This window comes from Suricata suricatta, chromosome 13, assembly GCF_006229205.1.
Source record: "Suricata suricatta isolate VVHF042 chromosome 13, meerkat_22Aug2017_6uvM2_HiC, whole genome shotgun sequence".
Lineage (NCBI taxonomy): Eukaryota > Metazoa > Chordata > Mammalia > Carnivora > Herpestidae > Suricata > Suricata suricatta.
In genome coordinates, this window is record NC_043712.1 from 13750876 (window position 1) to 13772090 (window position 21215).

General features: G+C 50.6%; 1 protein-coding gene across 5 annotated transcripts in view; it reads left to right on the forward strand.

The window, feature by feature from the left end:
* Positions 1 to 21215, forward strand: part of CDK5RAP2 (CDK5 regulatory subunit associated protein 2) — a 167532-nt gene that overhangs the window by 84900 nt on the left and 61417 nt on the right. For all 5 annotated transcript variants that reach the window (XM_029919480.1, XM_029919482.1, XM_029919484.1 and 2 more), the window contains 5 exons: positions 2179 to 2309; positions 3810 to 3919; positions 6261 to 6389; positions 13549 to 13644; positions 15430 to 15617. In XM_029919480.1, the coding sequence (XP_029775340.1) occupies positions 2179 to 2309; positions 3810 to 3919; positions 6261 to 6389; positions 13549 to 13644; positions 15430 to 15617 (654 nt within the window). The remainder of the gene's footprint in view (positions 1 to 2178; positions 2310 to 3809; positions 3920 to 6260; positions 6390 to 13548; positions 13645 to 15429; positions 15618 to 21215) is intronic.

A 21215-nucleotide genomic window follows, 5' to 3' on the forward strand; every position in this document is an offset into this window, starting at 1 on the left:
ATGGAGCTGGCAGAAATCTCTGGAGGAGACTGGGGCTTGAGTGTGAGGCCCAGATGTCTGGAGCAGTTGCTGCCAATGCTAACCCTTTTGAGAAATCTGATGAAAGCTCAGGGACCCTCTCTTTAGAAAAATCCACGTCTTCTTAAATATTCGCACGCAGTTTCAAGGTGTTGATGGGTCCTCTTAAGGAACCGAAGGTCAGACATTATACAGAGAGTGATGTGTTTCTAGTATTTAAAAAAAAAGAGACTTTCTCATTTGTTAATGTGTTTTTGCTAGTCTCGAAAAAATGTTCATTTACTTTTGTTTTAGGTTTGTTTATTTCGAGAGAGGGAGAGAATGTGTGAGTGCATGGGGGAGGGGCGGCGAAAGAGAATCCCAAGCAGGCTCTGCACTGGCAGTGCGAAGCCCGACGTGGGGCGTGGAGACGTGGCCCCCTCAAAACTATGCTCGTGTACTTTGGCCCAGTAATGGCACTGCTGGGAATTGGTCTTAGGAAACGAACCTGGATGTGAAAAGGGTTTAGGCACAGAGATGTTCAGTGAGACCTTGCTTATGTTATTCAGACGTCTGCTGGGGTCTCTGTTCCTCAGGAAGCTGGGGGCCCTCAGTCCCCATCCCTGCCCGGTGCCACGTCAGTAGGAACCCGGGGCTCCTCTGGTAGGTCTGTACTGCCCCAAGTCAGTGGCTACGAGCCCTGGGACTGTTTACATCTGAATTAAGAAAAACTAAGCATTCAGTTCCCCAGAATGTTAGCCACATCTCAGCTGCTCAGTGGCTGCCGCATTCGTGCATAGACGGAACACTTCTACCTTCCAGAAGCTCTGTCGGACAGCACCCCTGAGATGCCTGCAGAGTCTGGGAGGTGTGCATTTTCGTGGCCTTTTCTGAGTTCTGGGTTGCTTGTGTCTTGCCGGCTCGCTGTGTGCTGACCCCGGTGTGAGATCTGACACCGTGCCCTCCCCTGGGCATGCGTGAACCGGCTGACCTGTCACAGGGCAGTTCTGTTGGCCCCCAAGTTGGTTCTTCTCTCCTTCCTATGATCAACTCCCTTTCCTTTTCTTGTTTCCTTTTTTTTCTTTTCTTTTTTTTTTTTAATTCCTTCGTGCCCCTCGTTTTTACTCCCAGTACTACCTCTTTCAGGAGTGACACATTTGCTCTTCTAACTTGTCACCTCTTCTGAAGCCTGGTGGCAGGTGACACACAGGCTCTGGAGAGCCTCCCCGTCCACACCCAAGCCCTTGTGAGGCATTCCGCCAAACAGGGTAATATTCTGGGCAATAACATTATTTCTCACTGTTTAGACCTGTAGTAAAAAGTTGGCAATGACCCGAATGTCCACTAATAGAGGATGAGTTTGGGTAAACGGTGGAAGTTCACGTAGTTAGTATTATATAGTCACTGAAAGTGATGCTTGCAAATAATTTCCAAAACTGTGGGAAACTGTTTAAGTGAGAAATGCATAATTCAGTATCCTTCACCAGGTATTATATTCACCTCGTAAGAGTGAACGCTCAGGGAAAAAGATTGGGAGGAAAGGGGGTCTGGGGGCGCCTGGCTGGCTCAGTCAGTAGAACACGCGATTCTTGATCTCAGGGTTGTGAGTTCAAGTCCCATGTTGGGATTAGAGATTACTTAAAAACAAATAAATTCTTAAAAAAAGAAATGTAGTGTACCACCTGTTAACTGGTAGTAGGATCATGGTAATTTTTGTTATACTTTTGTATTTTAAATTTTCTATAAATATGTATTCACTTTCATAACCAGAAAAAAAGCACACTGATGACATAACAATCAAAGGGAGGCTTGCTGGTTTTTGCATTTTATTTATTTATTTAGGGTTTATTTTTATTTGAGAGAGAGAGCAAGCAGGGGAGGGATGGAGAGAGGGAGAGACAGAGACAGAATCCCAAGCAGGCTCTGCACTGGCAGGGCTTGAACTCATGAACTGCACGCCGAAATCAAGAGTCAGACACTCAACTGACTGAGCCACCCAGGTGCCCCCGGGCTTTTGTAATGTAAAGCACAAATAGGTCTGTTTAAAAACTTCTGGTGTCTTTGGGCTATGCATTCACTGTTGAATCACTGTTTATTCCACACCTGAAACCAGTATTACCCTGCGTGTTGACTAACTGGAATTTAAATAAAAAAACAACTCTGGTGTCTTGTTTTATGAAGTGCCAACAGCCTGCGGGCCGAGCTGAACAGCATTTCCGCTTTGCGGAAGCAGCTGGAGCAGGACGTGCTCTTCTACCGGAATTTGCAAAAGCCCCTGGAGGAGCAGATCGGTGAAGTTCGGAGGCGGGAAGGTGCGTGCTCTCTTGCATATGTTTTTCCACGTGGAGGGCCGTGGCTGAACTTTAAGAAAATCCTAGAACTTAGGTAAAGGATGGGGGACTTCCGGGGTTTCCTCTGGGTTCTGTGTTAACATTGGCTCTCCCAGTCTGTGTCCATCTGGCTTTGACCTTCACAGAAAGGCTCAGCGCCCCGTGGGGTGGCCGCCTTGCTGCCTCCACAGGGCTCTCGTTACTTGGTACTTCTAGATCCATGTAACCTCAGGGCCTTGCCATCCCCTTGCTCTGGTGGATTGCCTGCACAGCCCACAACGTCTGGGCTCTGTCTACCAGGGCACCCACGGCACAGTCTGCACCCCACACGCAGCCTGGAGGCTGCCGTTCTGTGTTGAAACTTTGCGTTTAGTGCTGTCGTGACCACATATGGACTCGTTAGGGAGGGACCCAGGGTGAGGGGCCTGTGGTTCGTGCATTGCTGTGCTTGTCACGGCAACACTTGGCCTCTCTCCCTTGCTAGAATCTGAGCCCCCTAGAGTCTGGCTTAGTGTCCTCCTTTCTGTGTCGGTAGCCTGCTGCCTGCCATGGATGGTAGAAGATGCGGTAATGGCTGTGTTGGGCTTGACATTTCAGGAGCAGCTACTGCATACAAGGCACAGCACCGGGCGCTTAATTTCTCATCTCTGATCCCAACAGTCCTCCTGTTGGCTAGAGTAGGTGTTAACATCATTTCCTGAATGAAGAACCTGTGGCTCGGGTTGGGATGGGGGTGGATTTGCCCACATTCGAGCCAGGATATCTTTCTTTGGAGTGTAGCTCTTTCTGCTGTATTAGGTAGATCAGCTCCTAGGCCCAGATTGTTAGACGAGGTCGTGTTTGTGGACATGTGATGTTCAGTAAGTAGCCTGCCCTTCTTCTGTGCCTCCCTCACCGCCCCCCCCACCCCACTGAGATGTGATGTTGGCTGCAGAGGAGGCAGACCGTGACGTGGGTGACAGAGATTCTCTTTTCTTAGAACTATCAGCCAGGTCCTGCACTTGGTGTGCCCACTACCACAGAGTGCTCTGGGGCCAGTGAAAAACACCTCGGGCACATGTATTTCCCTGGAGCGCTACTCTTGAGGGCCACGTCTGATTTTCCTGTATTCTTCCTTAAACAGAACCCCTCCCCCATTTAAACTGAAATCACTGTTTGCTTGTGCCACTCAGAATGGTCCCTGGGTGCAACGCTTTGTATGCAAATTATAATTCAGAAAAGGCCACAGTGGACGCCTACAACCGAGATGGAAACCGTACATTGAGATGTCAGCCTGTAGAGAAAGGGAAAGTCATTTTTGCCCCAACGGTGGTGCATTAAACTCCCTATTTGTACTTATTGCCCCTTGCGGCAACCCCGCCCCACCTTCTCCCAACTCATCTCCTTACATGGATTGTACTGGGATCAGTCTTGGAAAGATCTATTTCTAATATTCTTTTTCTCTCCATTCCCCCTTCCCCCCCCCCCTTTTTTTTTTTGCAGAAGAACCATTTTCGTTTTATAGCGATCAAACATCTTATCTGAGTATTTGCCTCGAAGAGCACAATCGGCTTCAAGTGGACCATTTTTCTCAAGAAGAACTTAAGAAAAAGGTGTTGGCCTGCTCACTTCCGGTGCTTTGTTGGCTATTTGTTGTCTCTTGGGTTCCTGATCCTGAGGTGTAAGATCGTGAAAGCCCCTTTTTCCTCTCCTTTCTTCCCTCTCCCCCCGCCTGTCTCTGCTCCTTTCCTGTGTGTCACCTCGTGTGCCCTCCCCCATGCCGGATGCCCTCCTTCTCAGGCTTGAGGCCCAGCCCAGCCTGGATCTCCTCTAGGAAACGCTCTCCGTCCCTCCCTCAGGTCCTTCCCGTCTCTTCTCCTTCCCGACTGCATCCACATCCTGCTCGTACCGACCTGGGATTATCTGGCTACTCATCTATGGCCCCTCAGGTTGTGAGCATCTGAAAGTTAGTGGTTGCCTCTTATTTATTTTTGACTTTCCAGTACCTACCACACATGGTACGGGTTAATACCTGGAATAAACGTCCAGGTTTGATCAGTAAATCTGTTTTAAACCTAGAAACCAGGGCGCCTGGGTGGCTCAGTCAGTTAAGCGTCTGACCAGCTCAGATCATGATCTCACAGTTCGTGGGTTCGAGCCCCGTGTCGGACTCTGTGCTGACAGCTCAGAGCCTGGAGCCTGCTTCGGATTCTGTGTTTCCCTCTCTCCTTTCCCCTCCCTCGCTCATCCTCTGGGTCTCTCAAAAATAAACATTCTAAATAAATAAATGGAATTGTATAATACGAAAAAAAACCCAAACTAGAAACCAAGTTACTGAATCTGTTGATTATTGGTGTGATTAGAGTGTTGATTATTGGTGTGATTAGGAGACTGTGATTTATTATAAAGTTATCATATATGCACGACAGATTCAGTTTCTGCCTTGGAATAATTGACTTTCTGGCAGAGTAGTCAGATGCGTGAACCAGTAATCACAGCGTGGAGGGTGAGGGTCGCTGAGGTTGGTGGCCGCAGAGGAGGAGAGGTTAATTGTTGGGGGTTGGGGGATGCTCACTTGATCAGAGGAAGCTTTTCAACAGAGTGAGGCCTGAAGTGGGTTTTGTAGGATGAATAGGAGCTTGTCTAGTTGTGTGTGTGTGTGTGTGTGTGTGTGTGTGTGTGTGTGTGTGTAGGGGGTGCTTTTTCAGCAGCAAGAGAGGAAGTAGATGTAAGGTACTAAAAGTCAAAAGTCGAAAGGAGAAGTTAAAATTCTTCAGGATTTTGGGAGGAGTGGCGCAAGGAGCCCCAGGCATCCTAGTTTGCAAAGCCGAGGAAGGTGAGGAAGGTGGGGAAGGCCGACAGCCCCTGTGGCCGTGTGTGAGGACAGGGCGCAGTTCACGTGGTTGGCACTCAGCTGATGTTTGTAGAGTCAGACTGTTCTGTTCTCACTGCAGCCTTGAGGGTTGGGTACAGTCTGGACATCCGCTGCATGTAGTCACGGTGGGATTTCCCAATTTACCTGAGGGGCTAATGATTCTTCGTTAGGAAGTCTTTGCGAAACGACTAGCCAGCGGGACTGGACGCTTGCAGGGAGCGAAGGCGGGGTCTGCGAATACTTATGAGGCCGGTCCAGCAAGCCCTGTCTGAGGGCTCTGGGGCTCAGTGCCAGGCCCGCTCTGCCTCTGTGGGGGCAGCTGCCCTTCCCCACGTAGCTAGGCACTTTGGCCATCCTTATGTGTCATGTGAGCCCCTAGACGTCCCCAGCTCTGGAACCTTGGGCAATGAACTTCTTTGTATAGCAGCTCCTCATTGTGAAATGGGAATAGTCATTCTAGCCTGTCCACCTCCTCAGGAATTTTGTAAGGAATGAATGACTAAAGATTGTGGGAGTATTTCGTAGCTGTAGATTGCTTTATAATTGAAGACGATTATTATTAGCGACATTGCCAGATAGGTGTACAGAGAAAAAGGTCGATGCTATAAAGAAGACTCTGACGCAGTCTCAGAAGTGTCAGTCTCGGGGGCTCTTCCTCTGGAGGGCCCCAAGTACAAGACAGATTGTGTTAGCTGTCACTCGTGGGGCACGTCGATGGTGCCAGGGTCCTCAGTGCACTGTGACTGTGATCACGTTCAATTCCCACAGTAGCCCACTCCACAGATGGGGAAATGGAGGCTTAGCGCAGGATTGCTTTGCCTTGAAGTGGTGGCCATGGGATTAGAACTCTGTACCTGATGGCTGGGATCAGGACAAAGGCCTGCGTGCAGGGCCAGGGCCCGGGGACACCGAGGCTGGCTGGTGGTGCTCAGAACAAAGGCCTGCGTGCAGGGCCGGGGCCCGGGGCTGCTGAGGCTGGCTGGTGGCACCCAGGACAAAGGCCTGCGTGCAGGGCCGGGGCCCGGGGACACCGAGGCTGGCTGGTGACGCCCCACTCAGTCTCTGCTCTTATCTCCCAGGTCGGTGACCTTATACAGCTGGTAAAGGAACTGTATGCAGACAACCAGCACCTGAAGAAAACCGTTTTTGATCTCTCCTGCATGGGTTTCCAGGGAGGTGACCGCCTTGAGTCAACAGAGCAAACAGAGGTAAGAGGAAGCATTCGTGTTATGTGCCGACTACAAAACAGGACCAGCCCCTGACCGTCCTCAGGCCGCCCCGTCCTGAGGAGGCCTCTGTCAGAGCCCCACTTCTGGACGGGGTTTTGAAGGCCAGGCTGGGTCAGCAGGTTTCCTCACGTTGGGGTCCTGTGTGCGTGGGCACGTCAAGCACATTTTGATGTCTCTGACTCCCGGGTTGGGCCCTGGGGTCTGTGCTGCAGATGGCACATCTGGATGGGTGGCAGGGCCTCGGACAGATCCGGAGAGTGGCCAGGTAATTTGGGTGATGTAGATGCAGCTTTAATGAATGGATCTGTTAATGTCAAAAAGCAAATGAGTAAAAGTAAACACACTTTCCATTTACTTTTGTATTAATCTTCTGCATGTCGTGCATCTTGTCACTCCTGGCCTCTGGACTCATGGATTTGACTGGATGTGTGCCGTCCCTTTGCACACAGAGCTGGAGCTCCTGTGCTCTGCCTCAGACGGAGGATCCGGTGGGGAGGGCACAGCGGTGCCAGCAGAGCCCTCAAGCCCAGCTTCCCGGCCGTGGGAGGTTTCTGCTGGTGGCCTTGGAAAGCCTGGAAGGGCCATGAAAGGTTAAATCATGGTGTCTCTGTGAGGACCACAAAGAGCATATGGTTTTCTGGTCTCGTGTACCCGTGGGGCGAGTGAGAGGCCCACTCTGTTAGCCGCCCAGCCCTGCGGAGAGACCAGGGAGGCCTTGTCCAGCCTGGTGACATCCGGGTCTCCGATTCTCCGTCCTCGGCCTGTCTGTACAACAGCGGGGCCTGAAGCTGTGTCACTGAGAAGGAGCCCGTTCCTCCCTTTAGCCCCGAACTGGCCTCACTGCCCCTGGGGAAGAGCCTCGCCCCAGGCGTCTGCTAAGCCTTTCTCCAGGGACTGGGCCTGTACTGACCATGAAGTGCAGGAGGACCTTTGTCCTTGGGTCCTGGGCCCCCGGGCCCTTCAGTCTTCCTGGTTAGGGTTGTCTTGAACTCAGCCCAGCCGGCCAAGTAAAGGGCTCATTGCCACATGCCAGGAAGGATCCATCAGCCTTGGAGCTGTCTCCTCCCACCTTCAAAGTGTGGGCCGCTCACAGGTATTTATGCTTCGCTCAGGCCATCTGCTGTCTTTGAGAGGGAATGTTATTGATCTTAGCCTCCCGGGCTCCGGGTAATTTTGGAAACTAAGAATATCCACGATCCATTTAGGGAGAAACAAGTCTCTTGGTTTGTTTTCTCCCAGGCAGCATTTTTAATAAGCAGCTCATTCTTCACCTACTTCATTTGAGTCGTAAATGGTGAGTTTGTTTGTTCATTTGCCCTTTGAAAAAAATCTGTTAAATGTCCCATTATGTCCTTTGGGGAACAGAGGCTTTTTCCTCTTCCCACTCTGAGATCTTAATAACCAGCTGATTCAGATTTGAGTCATTTGTCAGATTGCACTTCAACTTGATGCTCCAATAGATTTGTCCTGTGTAGTGGCGTCCCCTCTTTCCCCGGAATGGGGTGGGGGGATCCCAAGGTCTGCAGGGTAAGGAAGCTGTTCCCACAGTGATCTCGAGTGGAAAGGTCGCAGGGGCGAGGGTGGGCTGCCGGAGGGGCAGCCGCCGTACCGCAGGGGGGCGTGTGGTTCTGTTGTGCGGAGGACTGGAGAGCCCAGGCTGGCCGCAGCCTTCTCTGAGCAGCCGGGCTTGTGGAGTGGGGGCTGGGCCCCATTCCTGCTCCGAGGAGCCTGTAAATCAGGAAACCTGGGGCGGGAGGAGGGGGAGAGTGGTGGGAAACAAACCTCTCTTTGTTTTTAAAATTCGGTACTTTTCTCCAGTGTTTAATTAACCCGCAGCATTGGGTTAAAATAGAGAAAAGGAATTACCCGGATCCTGTCACTTTGAAACACACATAGTTAATTAGCATTTTGGAATCCTTCCTTCCCTGTTTGCGCAGATGGACCCGTGCAGGCCCACAACGCACATACGGTTTTGTTTCCTGTTTTTATTTCCAATCGCTGCGTTCCAGTGCAGCATCTCACTTTGCCTGTGACGGCTCTGACATTGAACTGGGCCCCTCATTATCATGGGACATGTAGACGGTTTCTAGCCACTCACTCTTTTAAATTACTTAATGAGGGGATGAGGGTGTTTGAACACAGATCTTTTTCTGGGTTTAGAATTTTTTTTTCCCCTTAGACTGTCTTCCCAGATATGTAATTTCTAGGTCAAAAGTACAGATGTAGATAGACACAGGTATGAAATAAGCATATAATTTATTTTCAATGTATCCTCCCCTTGCAACTTTTAATTTGACAAAGGGTCTACACAGCGGGAGGCCCTTGATGCCTTTTGGCAGGTCTGTCCTCAAAATGGCCGCGCCGGCGTGGGCTCCCTCCGGCTGCTTCAGGCCGCGCTCCTTCCCGCGCGGGGGCCTTTCACTTCAAAACCAGCCCAACAAACCAAAGACTGAGAACAGGTGTCCTTTGGTTTTAAAAGTGCCGTAAAATAGTCTCACATCGGGTGGTCGCTATTTCTTCACGTTTATTTACTGGTTATTAATTTACGGATTACGGAGCACGTGGTTGAGAATGGACGCACGGTGCTTGGAGCAGCCGGCAGCCAGGGTGCCGGGCCTGCTTTGCGGGCAGGCCGCGAGCTAGGTGACGTGTGCAGCTGTCCCCTCTAAGGAGACGCGTCAGGGCGCAGAAGGGCTTAGTCTCTGTGATGACTGTTTACTTAACATCACTATCTTTAGAAATGGCTAGAAAACTAAGATTTTTTTTGACCTGGAGGGAAAACATGGATTGAGGGGCATAATTAAATTGAACGCAGGTGTTGAGAGGGCTGTCATTCTGAATTAGAAGTCGACCTTGTGTGACTCTAGGGGACCGACATGGTACTCAGAAGTAGAAGGTGCTGGTTGAATTCTGCTTCAGGTAATAGAATGCAATTTCGTTTGTCCGAAGCAGATTTAATTTCATTAAAAGCAAGCACTTTCTAACAGTCTGAATTCATAGGTTACTGTGAATTTTCCATGATTTATAAAGAGCCCTCAACACAGTGCCTGGCATATAGTAGACACTCAGTAAAACAGCTAATTTAATTACAAAAATTTATTAAGTTTCTTTATTTTTCGAGATGGAGACAGCATGAGTGGGGGATGGGTAGTGAAAAATGGAGAGAGAGAATCCCAAGCAGGCTCCTTACTGTCCGTGCAGAGCCCGACACAGGGCTCAAACTCACCATGATCCTGGTGAGATCATGACCTGAGCTGAAACTGGGCGTCAGATGCTAACCAGCTGAGCCACGCAGGCGCCCCAGTTTAACTTAATTTTCTTAGTAAGTTAGTGGCAGAGTTGGACCTGCAGCCTTCTTCTGGCTCTGTTCAGTGTCGTCTCCGTGACACCACGGGGTGGAGCTGCTCAGGGTCACCGTGCCTATGACTCTCCCGGGCATCTTGTTAAAATGGAGATTCTGGCTCAGTGAGCCTGGCCCGGGGCCTGAGAGTCCACATTTGTCATGAGCTTCTCTTGCTCTGAGGGACACCCTGGGGGTAGCAGGACCAGAGGTAGTCCCGAGTACCTTGTGGCCTCAGCTCTCATTTTGAAAGACTCTGTTCATTCATGTTCTTTCAGCAGGTGCTTTCCTGTGCACCCGCGTGTTAGAACTGAACGGGGACACGGGCCTGCCGCAGCCTGTGTGTCAGGCACAGACACAGAGGAGCAGGTGCCCCCGAGGGTTGGGAGGGCTGTGGAGGAAGAGCGCGGTGTGCTGAGGGAGTGAGCAGACCGGGGTCTGCCTGCTCTTTCGAGGTCAAGGGTCTTTTCTTCTTGGAGGGGGAAGGAGAGCCCGAAAAGCAGATCATGAAAGAATAAGCCAGGAGGCCGGGCCAGAACCAGGCCGGGGCTGACATTACGGAGCGATGCTTTAGGGAGGGGATGTCCTCTTGGGTCAAGTGCTGTCAGAAGACAAGAAAAGAAACGGTGAGAAGTTGTCAATGAGTCGTTCGTGTGTGGAGTGGGGGACATTTCTCTCTGTCCACAACATTTCATTTCTTGGCCATTGCTGGAAATTGAGTTTACTTTTAATTTTGACCAAGTCAGTAGAGGTAAAGAGAAATAAAAGTTCATATTGATTTCACTGTAGTGGGTAGTGGTGTGGTTGTGGTTCTGGAAATGAAGAATGGCTTCCATGCGTTGGTATTTCAACTGGGAATGACGTGGGTTAACAGTACTTTGCTTAGCTTAACTTATGGGAGACCCCTCCTTTATCTGTAGGGTCAGGGACGGGCTGCTCTGTGCCTCTTCCCTAAGCCCGTGTGGGTTCTGTCTCCTGTGTTGGACAGTGTCTGAGGACCTTTCACGTGCAGTTTCTAGAGAATGTCAGCAACAAGAGCCACGTTGCTGGAGGCGGGGATAGAAGTTCTTTCAAGAAGCCTGGAGCGAGGCAGAGAGCGCTCAGTGACCAGAGCTGTTGGGGGACCAGAGGGAGAATGCTGTTGTTTTGTTTTTTCAAAGATGGGAGAGACTTTCCCCTAGCATTTTATCCTGAAAAAACACACGCACAGCAAAGTGAGAAGAACCTGACCGTGAGCCCCCACACACTCCCCACCTAGATTCTCCTGCTAACATGTCCCAGGTCTCCCTGGTCACTCCATCTGATCTTTTTGATACCTTTAATGTAGGTTACAAATTCCGGTGTCTTTCCCCTGAAATACTTCAATACGTATGTCTTAACTTCAGTATGTGCTTAACAGTTATTTTTTCTTTTAAGGTTACATTTTTGTACATTGAAATAGAGAAATCGTAAGTCTGTGTTTGCTCTCATTTGCAAATGTACATACCTGTGTAACCCACACCTCCTCCAGACCCCTTGTGTCCCTTCTCATTGGTTCTCGCTGCTACTCCCAGCCGTTTTTCTACTTTTTAAATAAAATATTCTTCAATGTTTATTTATTTTTGAGAGACAGAGAAGACAGTGTGCAAGCAGGGGAGGGGCAGAGAGAGGGAGACACCGAATCAGAAGCAGGCTCCAGGCTCTGAGCTGTCGGCACAGAGCCCGACGTGGGGTTCGAACTCATGAGCCGTGAAATCATGACCTGAGCTGAAAGTGGACGCTTAACCAACTGAGCCACCCAAGGGCCCCCAATTTTCTATTTAAAAAAATTTTTTTTTAATGATTTTTATTTATTTTTGAGAGACAGAGAGAGACAGTGTGAGCAGGGGAGGGTCAGAGAGAGAGGAAGGTACAGAATCCGAAGCAGGCTCCAGGCTCTGAGCTAGCTGCCAGCACAGAGCCCAGTGCGGTGCTCAAACCCATGAACCATGAGATCATGACCTGAGCCGAAGCTGGCCGCTTAACCGACTGAGCCCCCCAGACGCCCCCCCACCCCATTTTTCTCCTTTTGACCCCCACGTGTTAGTTTTGCCTGCACTAGACCTTCCCAGAACTGGAATCATCGAGTAGACTCCTGTGTAAAGCGTCCTTCACTCAGCTTTCTGTTTTCGAGGTTCATCCCTGTTGTTACACGAACCAACAATATGTTCGTTTCTATTGCTAAGGAGTATTCCAGGGTGTAAATGTATTGAATTTGTTTATTTGTTCTGCTGCTGCCGACTTGCGTTGTTTTGGTTTGGGGATATTATGATAAAAGTTGCTCTGAACACTCATGTGCAGATCGTTACGTTTTCATTTTTCCTGACGAGTACCCACGAGTGGGTTCCTGGGTCGTGGCTTTATTCATTTTACAGGAGATTGCCGGTACTTCTTCCACAGTAGTCTGATGTCTTCTACTCCCTCCATCAAGTTTGAGAGGCCCGGCTGGTCTTTATCGCTTGGGAACGTTTTAATAACGAGGGAAGATAGAGTAGCGGGAGAGAAGCCCCTCGCCCACACGTAGAGACGGATGCTGCAGTGAATGTATGCGTACGTGGCCAGCGTGTTGACTGTTTCATAGTTTAGGAAGCTCTGATTTGCGAGACTGTCAGTTCTGTTTGATCCTGATTGCAGATTTGGCTATGGCTAGGTTGAATGTGTTCTAGTCCGGAAAAGTTTTCTATAAAATGACTGAATGAAGGCAATTTGCTTTGTTTTGTTTGCTTTCTTCCAAAATAAAGGTTTCCTATAAGAGGAAGATCAGAAAAATTTAAGTTGGTGTGGGAAAATTATGGACTGGTTGTAGGCATTCATAAATAAAACTATAGAGACAGAACCTTAAAAATCTCATGTCCAACTTGCCCAGGAAGTGACTCAGCAAGTGACACGTCAGTGCAGAACTTACAGTTTCATTGGTGATAAGAGGTTCAGTGTAATTTTTGAAACAGCTCTGACTGATTACCTCCCTGGGTGTGGCCACCTCTCCTCTCCATTTTGATTTCGTTAGCCCAGGGGTCGCAGGACTAGAATTTTCTCTCTTCCCGAGAGCTGAGATCCGGCCGTCTCGGGAACGTTGCACTGTCCGTTCTGGAGAGTGCCGGATGTGGACGCTTTTAAAGCATCAGGGATTTATGCAGTCTTTATAAAACGCTGCTCTTCGTTCCCAAAGCATAAAGTTACCGTCAGGCAAGCTTGATACTCTGCTCATTAGGGACGAGGACTTTCTGTCAGCGGAATGACAGCATTGTTGGGCCTGTCCGTCTCCAATGTGTGACAGTCCAAGAAGAGGTTTACTTGCTGTGCTAAATAGCAGAAGTGGTGCATAAATCGGGCAGAGCATAAATTTCATTTACTGCTTTCTTGCTGTTTGATATTTTCAATTCCATCAATAGCTTTTTCCCCAAAATCTTGTTACTTTTATATAATCTGAAAGTGAATTTAGCAACGGCAAGAAGGGCAGCGGCACAGCAGACAGCGTATTCAATTCACAGCAGCTTGGGGAAGGCCCTGCCAGGGCAGGGGGTGGCTCCCGTTATTTCTTGGGAGTTCATCCTGAATTTGTGCCCGATCCTAGGCGGCTGCGTGTGATTGGCTAGAACCAGCGTCTCTAATTTTGGTTAATTTTTATTTCATTGGCTTTGGCATTCGTTTTTGCGTCCTTTTTGGTTTGTTTTTTGTTTGCATTAAAAAAAAAAAAAAGACATCGCTGACTTATTCATACATATTCATGCCGCACACTTTCTTGGGTTGCGTTTTCACACCATTCCATGCTCCATGTAGCTTCTGGCTAGCAAGGAGGATGAGGACACGGCCACAACAGGGGAGGATGATGAGAAGGACTTCCTGCGTGACCAGCACTTGGAGCAGAACAGCAAGGTAGGAACGCGGCAGTCCGCTCCTATTGCATCCTCCCCTCGAGGTGCCCAGGCCAGTCTTCTGTTCCTCTGCCTGTATCGAGTGCTTGCCGTGGGCCAGTGGGAAGCGAGGCACTCGGTCTCTTTCTTCTTGGACTGCAGACGGGGTGGTAGGGCCCGTCAGGAAACAGGAAGACATACGTAGTGTTGCCAGTAAAAACAGGGTTGTTGTAAAAGAATAAATAACAGGCTTTGGATGTTAGATCCTTAGTAATCTAACCAGATGCATTTGTTTCACGCCCTGGAAATGGAGGCCTGTGAGTGGAAGGATTTCTCCAGGACACGGCGTTAAGTTAGGGACGGAGTTGAGATGAGGGCCCCTGTCTCTGGACTGACCTGAAGGCCCAGATCCTGATTGGGGTGTGAGGACTCCCTTCTCGAGGGCTGTCTCCAGTGTCCCGGTCTGGAACCCAGCTTCGTGTCGTCTGGGCACTGTTGGGACTTTGCCTCCTTCCACGTGGAATGTTCCTCCAGTCACATCGATACTGGGCATTTGGAACAGACATTCTCCCAACTTGAAAGAGCCCAAAAGACTGGGGCGTGGTGGAAGATGGGACGCCAGAACCTTGGCATTTGTAAACTTCAAGGTGTTCAGGTTCTTGTAGTCATGAACGAGAGAGCATTAAACAGTAGATGGTTTGGGAAAGCAGGGCAGTTCTGATGGATGCCGATTTCAAGTCTTGGCCTGAATCTTTATGACTTCCGTTAACCCCTAAGCCTGAGTTTTTCCATCAGGGAAGTTAATACATCCTTATGGAGTTTTTGTGTTACTTAAACAGAAAGGTGTGTACTTAGTGCTCAGGAAACCCTATCACTCTTTTTTATTATTATTTCCCATACTTTCCTTCCTTGGAAGTTGTTATTTAGATGGATGTAATAACTAGATTGGTGGCAAACAAGACCCTATAAATAACAGCTCATTTGTGTGGGTCTTGTCTTCCATTTAAAAATCTTAATCATTTTACAAGTGTGAGAGAGGGGTGTGATGGCTAGTGTGTATATCACCAGCAGTAATGAAGTCAAGGGGAGTTATTTATAGATGGGTAGAAGAAATTTACAGCTTTGGAAATGGGGAGAAAGAATGCTAATTGCAGCACCTCAAGACATGCCCAGCACAAGCTTTAACTAGATGCATCCTTGGTACCACTCCTCTGGGGCCCTCAGTGACCCCAGACGGTGGATCCGTAAATAACATCTCCCTGGGAGTTAGGAACGCTCTTCTTTCCTAATGAGACAAATCAAAGTCATGTTAATTAGGATGTATCTGTAAAGAGTAAGTCGCCTTTCTGATGTATAACGGGAAGGATACATTGCAAGAAGTAGATAATAGATGTCCAGAGGGTCCCTTCTTGGGAAGAACTTACCAGGAGCAGCCGTGGGGGGGGCGGGCGGCGGCGGCGGGGACACACGCATGGCGGGCAGGGCACTGCCAGGACTTCAGGTGAGCCAATCCTCTCATTTTATTATTGTGGTCATCTGGGGACGTGGCATTCCTCTCCCCATCTTGTGGATGAGGGAACCGACGGGGCGGAGAAGTGATGTAGCCCTCTCTAGACTCTGGTGGGAGCATGTCTCTCCGCCACAGGGCACGTGTGTGGACTGTCCATTCCGCTCTCTGCCCTCTCCTTTTCCCTCTGGCCTACTTGCACTGCACGTTCACTGTGTGCCTCTGTCTTCTCTCTCTCCCGCACGCACCCCCTTCCGCTCCTCCAACGTCCGCATTTTGACCAAGTGCTCTGATTTGCAGGTCGTGGGGGATTATTCCAAAGGAGGCTGCAAAAATGGATATCTAAGGCACACAGATTCCAGTATTCTAGATTACGATGGAGTCCACAAGCCTGGCTGCCCCGGAGACTGGAGGCTAGAAGAAGGCGACCCCCTGAACTTGCTTGCCCCGTTTGTCAACGAGAAGGCCACATTGTTCCTGGAATCCAGGTAGACACGGGGCCCCGGCATTGCTTTCCTCTCCAGCGTGAGGGGAGAGCAAACTCATTTTGCTAAATGGATTTAGATGGCGGGGCTGCGCAATTTAGCCGAGAGGGCCACCGGAATGTCTTGGAAGGAACCTTGCCAGTCAAGCAATTACGTAATTAGGCTGCACACGAGTGGCTGGGAGGGGGCTTGGGCAAGGCCTCATGCAAGCTTTCCTCTGGAATCGGTCCTGGGAGCCCCGGGAAGGGCTGCCTCTGGCCGTCAGCGAGAGGAATCCGCCCCACCGGCGCCTCTTCCAGTTTCTGCAACAGCTTAGAAACTGCCATGGTAGTCGTGACTCGCTGTTTTATGTGGGCCTTGAACTTAAATTCTCTTCTCATTCTATCTGCTGGGAGTCATCCGTGTGAGGAAATAACTTCAGGATGTTTGCCTCGAAACAAAGAAGGAGAAATGCTCCGTACATTCGTGTCTTTAACATTAACCCTCCGGGAGCAGACTGTCCCCACTTCACATTCTTCCGAGTCCGTCGTGACAGGTGACAGCTGCTCGGGCTTTGGAGCCAGAAGGAGCCGTGCCTTCCTTTCTCAGCCCGGCCTCTCCGGCCACGTCCTCGGGAGCCGTGAGGGGGAAGGAAACACCGTTTAAGGAAAATGGCAGGCGGTGGTGCATGTTCAGTAAGAGTGCTTTCCCCTCCCCTGCAGTGTAGACAGAGAAATGGAGCCACTAACTCCTGCCTGCGACTCTTGGCAAGAGCCGGCAACCCGACCATGTCCCGCTTCGTTGGTGGACTAAGCCTCACAGACATTTCTTTAGCTGAAAAAGGGACTGGCGTGTTCTGTGTTTGTGGGCTCAGGCAGGCCGCCCCTTCCCCAGTCCCTGGCACCCGTCTGACATTTTTCTAGCCTTTGTCCTCAGTGGGGCACATGTCTAATGCCTCTTCTGGTTTACTATCACAGGGAGTTGGGTGATCATAGTGGACCCTTGAGAGCTGGGGGGTTTTCTGCCTGCCAGGGTCCCAAACATTACATCAGAGCTCGAAGATGCAGCTCTCAGACCGTGCAGCGCCTAGAATGTGCTTGGGCGATGTGAGCCGGGGGAGGAAGGGGGAGAAAGAGTGGGCCACAGTGGACATGTGAGACCTGGGGCGAGTGTGCCCCCTGCCAGTTCTGACGGTTGTGGTGTGAGCACAGGAGCCTCCCACTCTTCCAGGGGAAGCCTCTAAATTATATTCTAAATCTCTTGATTTTTAAAAATGTAGACCTAGTTACATTTCTTCCAAAAAGCGTTTTCTGGGCCAACACCCTGCCTGCCGGGCAAGCTTGTGACGTCTGTGGTTCCATGACCCGGGCCTGCAGCTAACTGTTCCACAGGCTTCCGGACCATGCCGGCCACTTGTAGTGTCACAGAAGGCTTTCCTACTCGAGCCTGACTCTGCCGCCCTGAATCTTGCTCTCCGGATAGCTGTCATTCACGGTACACCGCTGAAGCCCATGACGTGGACGCGTGGCTCCGAGGGCCCTCCCGCAGGCCTGACCGTGGTTGGCACCCCCGTCTGGCACCCACACCGGGCATCACGTGCCCGGTCCCATCGCACCCTCACGCCAGCTTTGCGTGCTGCCGGCCGTGATCTCCTTTTCATAAATGTGGGAGTGGACATCTGGGGACTTGACTTTCCCTCAGCAACTAAATGCCAGGAGCTGTTGGAGAATTATCCAGAGGAGTCTTTTACGAAAGACCCCTTGGGATATCCTGGATTCAGATGGGTCAGGGAGACACCAGTCTTCTGGTTAGGAACCCCCTCTTGGCCCAGACCGCCCCCATTTGTCGCCTGGACCCCGGCAGCACGGCCTCCTCTACTGTCCGTTCTCCACAGAGTGGCTGCAGGGAGGCTTTTGGGGGGGTTTTGTTGTTGCCAAAGGTACCTTTTTATTTTTATCGATTTATTTACTTATTTTATTTATTTATTTTGAGAAAGAGAGAGACAGAAAGCAAGCAGGGGAGGGGCAGAGAGGATCCCAAGCAGACTCCACGCTGTCAGCATAGAACCTGACACAGGACTCGAACTCAACAACCGTGATATGACCTGAGCCGAATTCAAGAGTCAGACGCTTAACCGACTGAGCCATCCAGGTGCCCCATGCCACAGGGATCTTTTTAAAGCTCAGATCAGATCACGTCCCTCCCATGCTTAAAACCCTCCAGCAGCTTTCCACTGCCCCTACCGTAAGGTCAGAGCCTCCCGACCTGGCGCCTGCCTGGTCCTCTGTCCGCATCCCCTACTGGTCTTGCTCCCCGAGCTCCAGCCACACAGACCTCGTCTCTGCCCCTCCCACACCCAGCCTGGTCCTCACCTCAGGGCCTTTGCAGTAGCCATTGCCTCTACCTGGAGCACTCTTTTCCTAGGTGTACGTGTGACCGGTGGGGCCTCGGCCAGACATCAGCTCTGTTGCTGACTCGTAACGGCAAACCGTGCCCCTACACACGGTCTCAGACTCCCTCCCTCAGTTCTGAGTACTTACCAGGCTTATTTAGTTACCGACACATGTGTGGATGTCCTTCGGCCTTAATGAAACGTGAGCCCCTTGCTTCCTTTTCACCAGACACGTCCGCCACCTTACGTGGCAGGTGGGAGGTGCTCCATAAATACTTCAGTGAGCACGCAGACGGCCCAAAGCGCGATGTCACAGCAGAAGGGAAGTGCAGAAAGTCAGAAAGAGGGTAGTGATTCTTCGGAGTCAGAAAGATCTGGGTTCTGGTCTTTGTTCTGCCCCTTTGCTAAGGGATCTTGAATCTTGATGAGCCTGTTTCTTCATCTGTAACATGGGGTCAGCTTCGGGGCATCTCCTGGTCTTACGTGACTACTACACGTCATCAGTTTCGGGCACCTGGGTGGCTTACTCGGTTAAGCGTTTTGATGCTGGCTCAGACCATGATCTCACGGTTCCAGGGATCGAGCCCCGTGTCGGACTCCAAGCTGCTAGCACAGAGCCAGCTGCCTGCCCACTTGGCATTCTCCCTCTCCCTCTCTCTCTCTCTGCCCTTTCCCTGCTCACGCTCTCTCTCAAATAAATAAACTTAAAAAAAACAGTGAATGTAGTCAGTGTATTTAAAGGACCTGACACTGTTAAGTGCTTCACAAGCGTCAGTTTGTCTCCCCTTAACACCCTTTCTCTGTGGCAGAGATTCTCAGGAAGGACGTATCAACAATGTTTGGCCCTCTGACAAGACCCTCTACTGAGCCATTAAAAGGGTCCTGATCACGGCAGTGGCTTAATGCTCAGATTCCTAGCAAAGTAACACTTGAAATGTTTTATTTAACAGCACCCCCACTTTAGTGAATTATAATGGCCTCTTTGACCATCTTTTACCACCCATTTGTAAAGTCTTTTTCCTGGGCTTTCTTGTGTGTTGTTTGGTGGTGAGTAACAGGCCTCCTTTGGCTAGCTGAATAGCGATTGTCATGACTTTTAATCTATATTAAGGGAAGGAGAGGGAAGGACAATTTAGTTTAACATGCTTAAAGCACCAGAAATATTTATAAAGCCCGGGTTGACTAAATTTTAAGATGGTTTGTGTAGTCTAGATGATTCCATATTAGGCGTGAAAAATGCACCATACATTTTAATTTTGTTTTGCAAGCTGTTTTATTTTTCACCCCGCTTCGGCGTGCCACGGCTGTGTGATCTGAATGGAGTCGCCTGTGCCCCAGAGCCAGCTGACGGGAGTCCAGCCAGTAGAGGGCCCAGCAGGGAAGGGGGTGCTAGGGCTCACGCCGAGTGGCGGCAGAGACACAGGAGGGGGACGGTCAGGGAGCCGGTCTGCAGAGAGAAGAGAAAGGGCGTAAAACGGATGAGGGCCTCTTCGTCCCCCATCACTACTGACTGCGCCGGCCTCGCCTCCCCGCACCCCTTTCCTGCATGTTAACCCCAGCTGCCCCGCTGGCCTCTCCTTCTTCCCTTGCCCACTTCAGTCCCGTTTTCCTTATTTTCCTGCCTCAGTCTCCTAGTTTCTTTCTTTCTTTCTGAAATGAATAGCTTTTTCACTGTTATCTTTTAGATGATTTACACATACTTATTTTAAATTTTTTTTTAATGCTTATCCATCTTTTGAGGGAGAGAGAGAGAGAGAGTGTGTGTGTGTGTGTGTGTATGTGTAGGGGAAGAGCAGAGAGAGAGAGAGACAGAGAATCGGAAGCAGGTTCCAGGCTCTGAGCTGTCAGCACAGAGCTCGCGCAGGGCTCGAACCCACAACCCGTGAGATCATGACCTGAGCTGAAGTCGGCCACTTAACTGGCCGAGCCACCCAGTGCCCATGTACATACTTACTTTACAATCTTCAGTTGCTTTTTTGATTTTATTTCCTTGAGCACGAACTGTGACCTGTTGGGTTGCGGCCTGTCTGTGCAGCAGCAGGCTGAGTGCGCAGGTTTGGTTGGACAGCGAGCTCCGTGTCCCCTCCTTCTCTTCCCCCCATGGGGCACTGCGGTCACCTCTGCTTGGCCCTCTGGCTCCTGAAATCTCCATGGTTTCTCTACCATGTGAGGGTCTCCTCCTCAGTTTCTGACTTTTAGATAAATTGTACCTTGTTTTTGAGGCCTGTAGTGCACCCTATGATAGGCTCTTGTTAGATATTTGTTGTTGTCACTCACGTGGGCTTCGAGCAGGGTGGGCGGGGCTCCTGTGTGTACTCACGCCTCCCCCTTGACAGGAAGTCTCTCTGTTTATTCTTCACACAGCAGCTGGAGTCACCCCTGCAAAGCACACGGGTGACCGGGCCACTGCCACAGAGCTGTGCAGTGGCTCCCCTTTCCTCTCCCGCCTCAGTTCCCCCTGCCTAGCTTTCTGCTTCACCCCCTTACCCTCCAGCGTGTCTCTGCTGTTTTCACCTTGTTTGCCAGGCCTGGAAGGTCCCATTTCCCTTTGGCCTGGACCCCTTGGATCGTGGCTCCGTTACCCATTAAAACCTGCGCAGGGCTCGTGTTGGCCTTTGTACGCTGTGGAGCAGTGATATGTTGGCGTTTCTGTCTGCGACCCAGGCTAAGCCTTGTAGGCAGTTTTGCACCCTCCGTGCCTGTCGCAGGCCTAGCACAGGTAACACCCACAGAAGGAGTTTGTGAACTGCCCTGTAGTCTTCTACATGCTGGCTTTGAGTTCCTGGGAAAACAGAGCCTGAAGTAAGGACTCGGTACAAGTGGCTTTTTTGGGATATGACTCTGGGGAGCAGAGAGCGTAAGATAGGGATAGAGGCAGAGCCAGTCAGGGGACACGAGTGATCTGGTTAGAGCTGTGGGCAGCCTCTAAGGGACACTGTAGACTGCACTGTGGATGCTGGGAGGTGGGGACATTTCCGAGCAGCTCGCTCTCCCCACTGCTTGAGGGAGACCCCTCCCCCGCATGTAAGCCGGTTCTCACTTCCCTCTGCCCTGCTGGGGGGGCAGGGAGCCCTGGAAAACGCCCGGTGCAGCAGAGAGAGGCCAGGAGTGCTTGAGGCAGGACCGTCTGTGTCTCCCGGTGCCGTGCACACGGTGTCCATGCAGCCTGAGCTGGGGTCCCCGGGAGCCTGGGGCTGTGGCCAGGGGCACGAAACGACCTGCTACCTGTA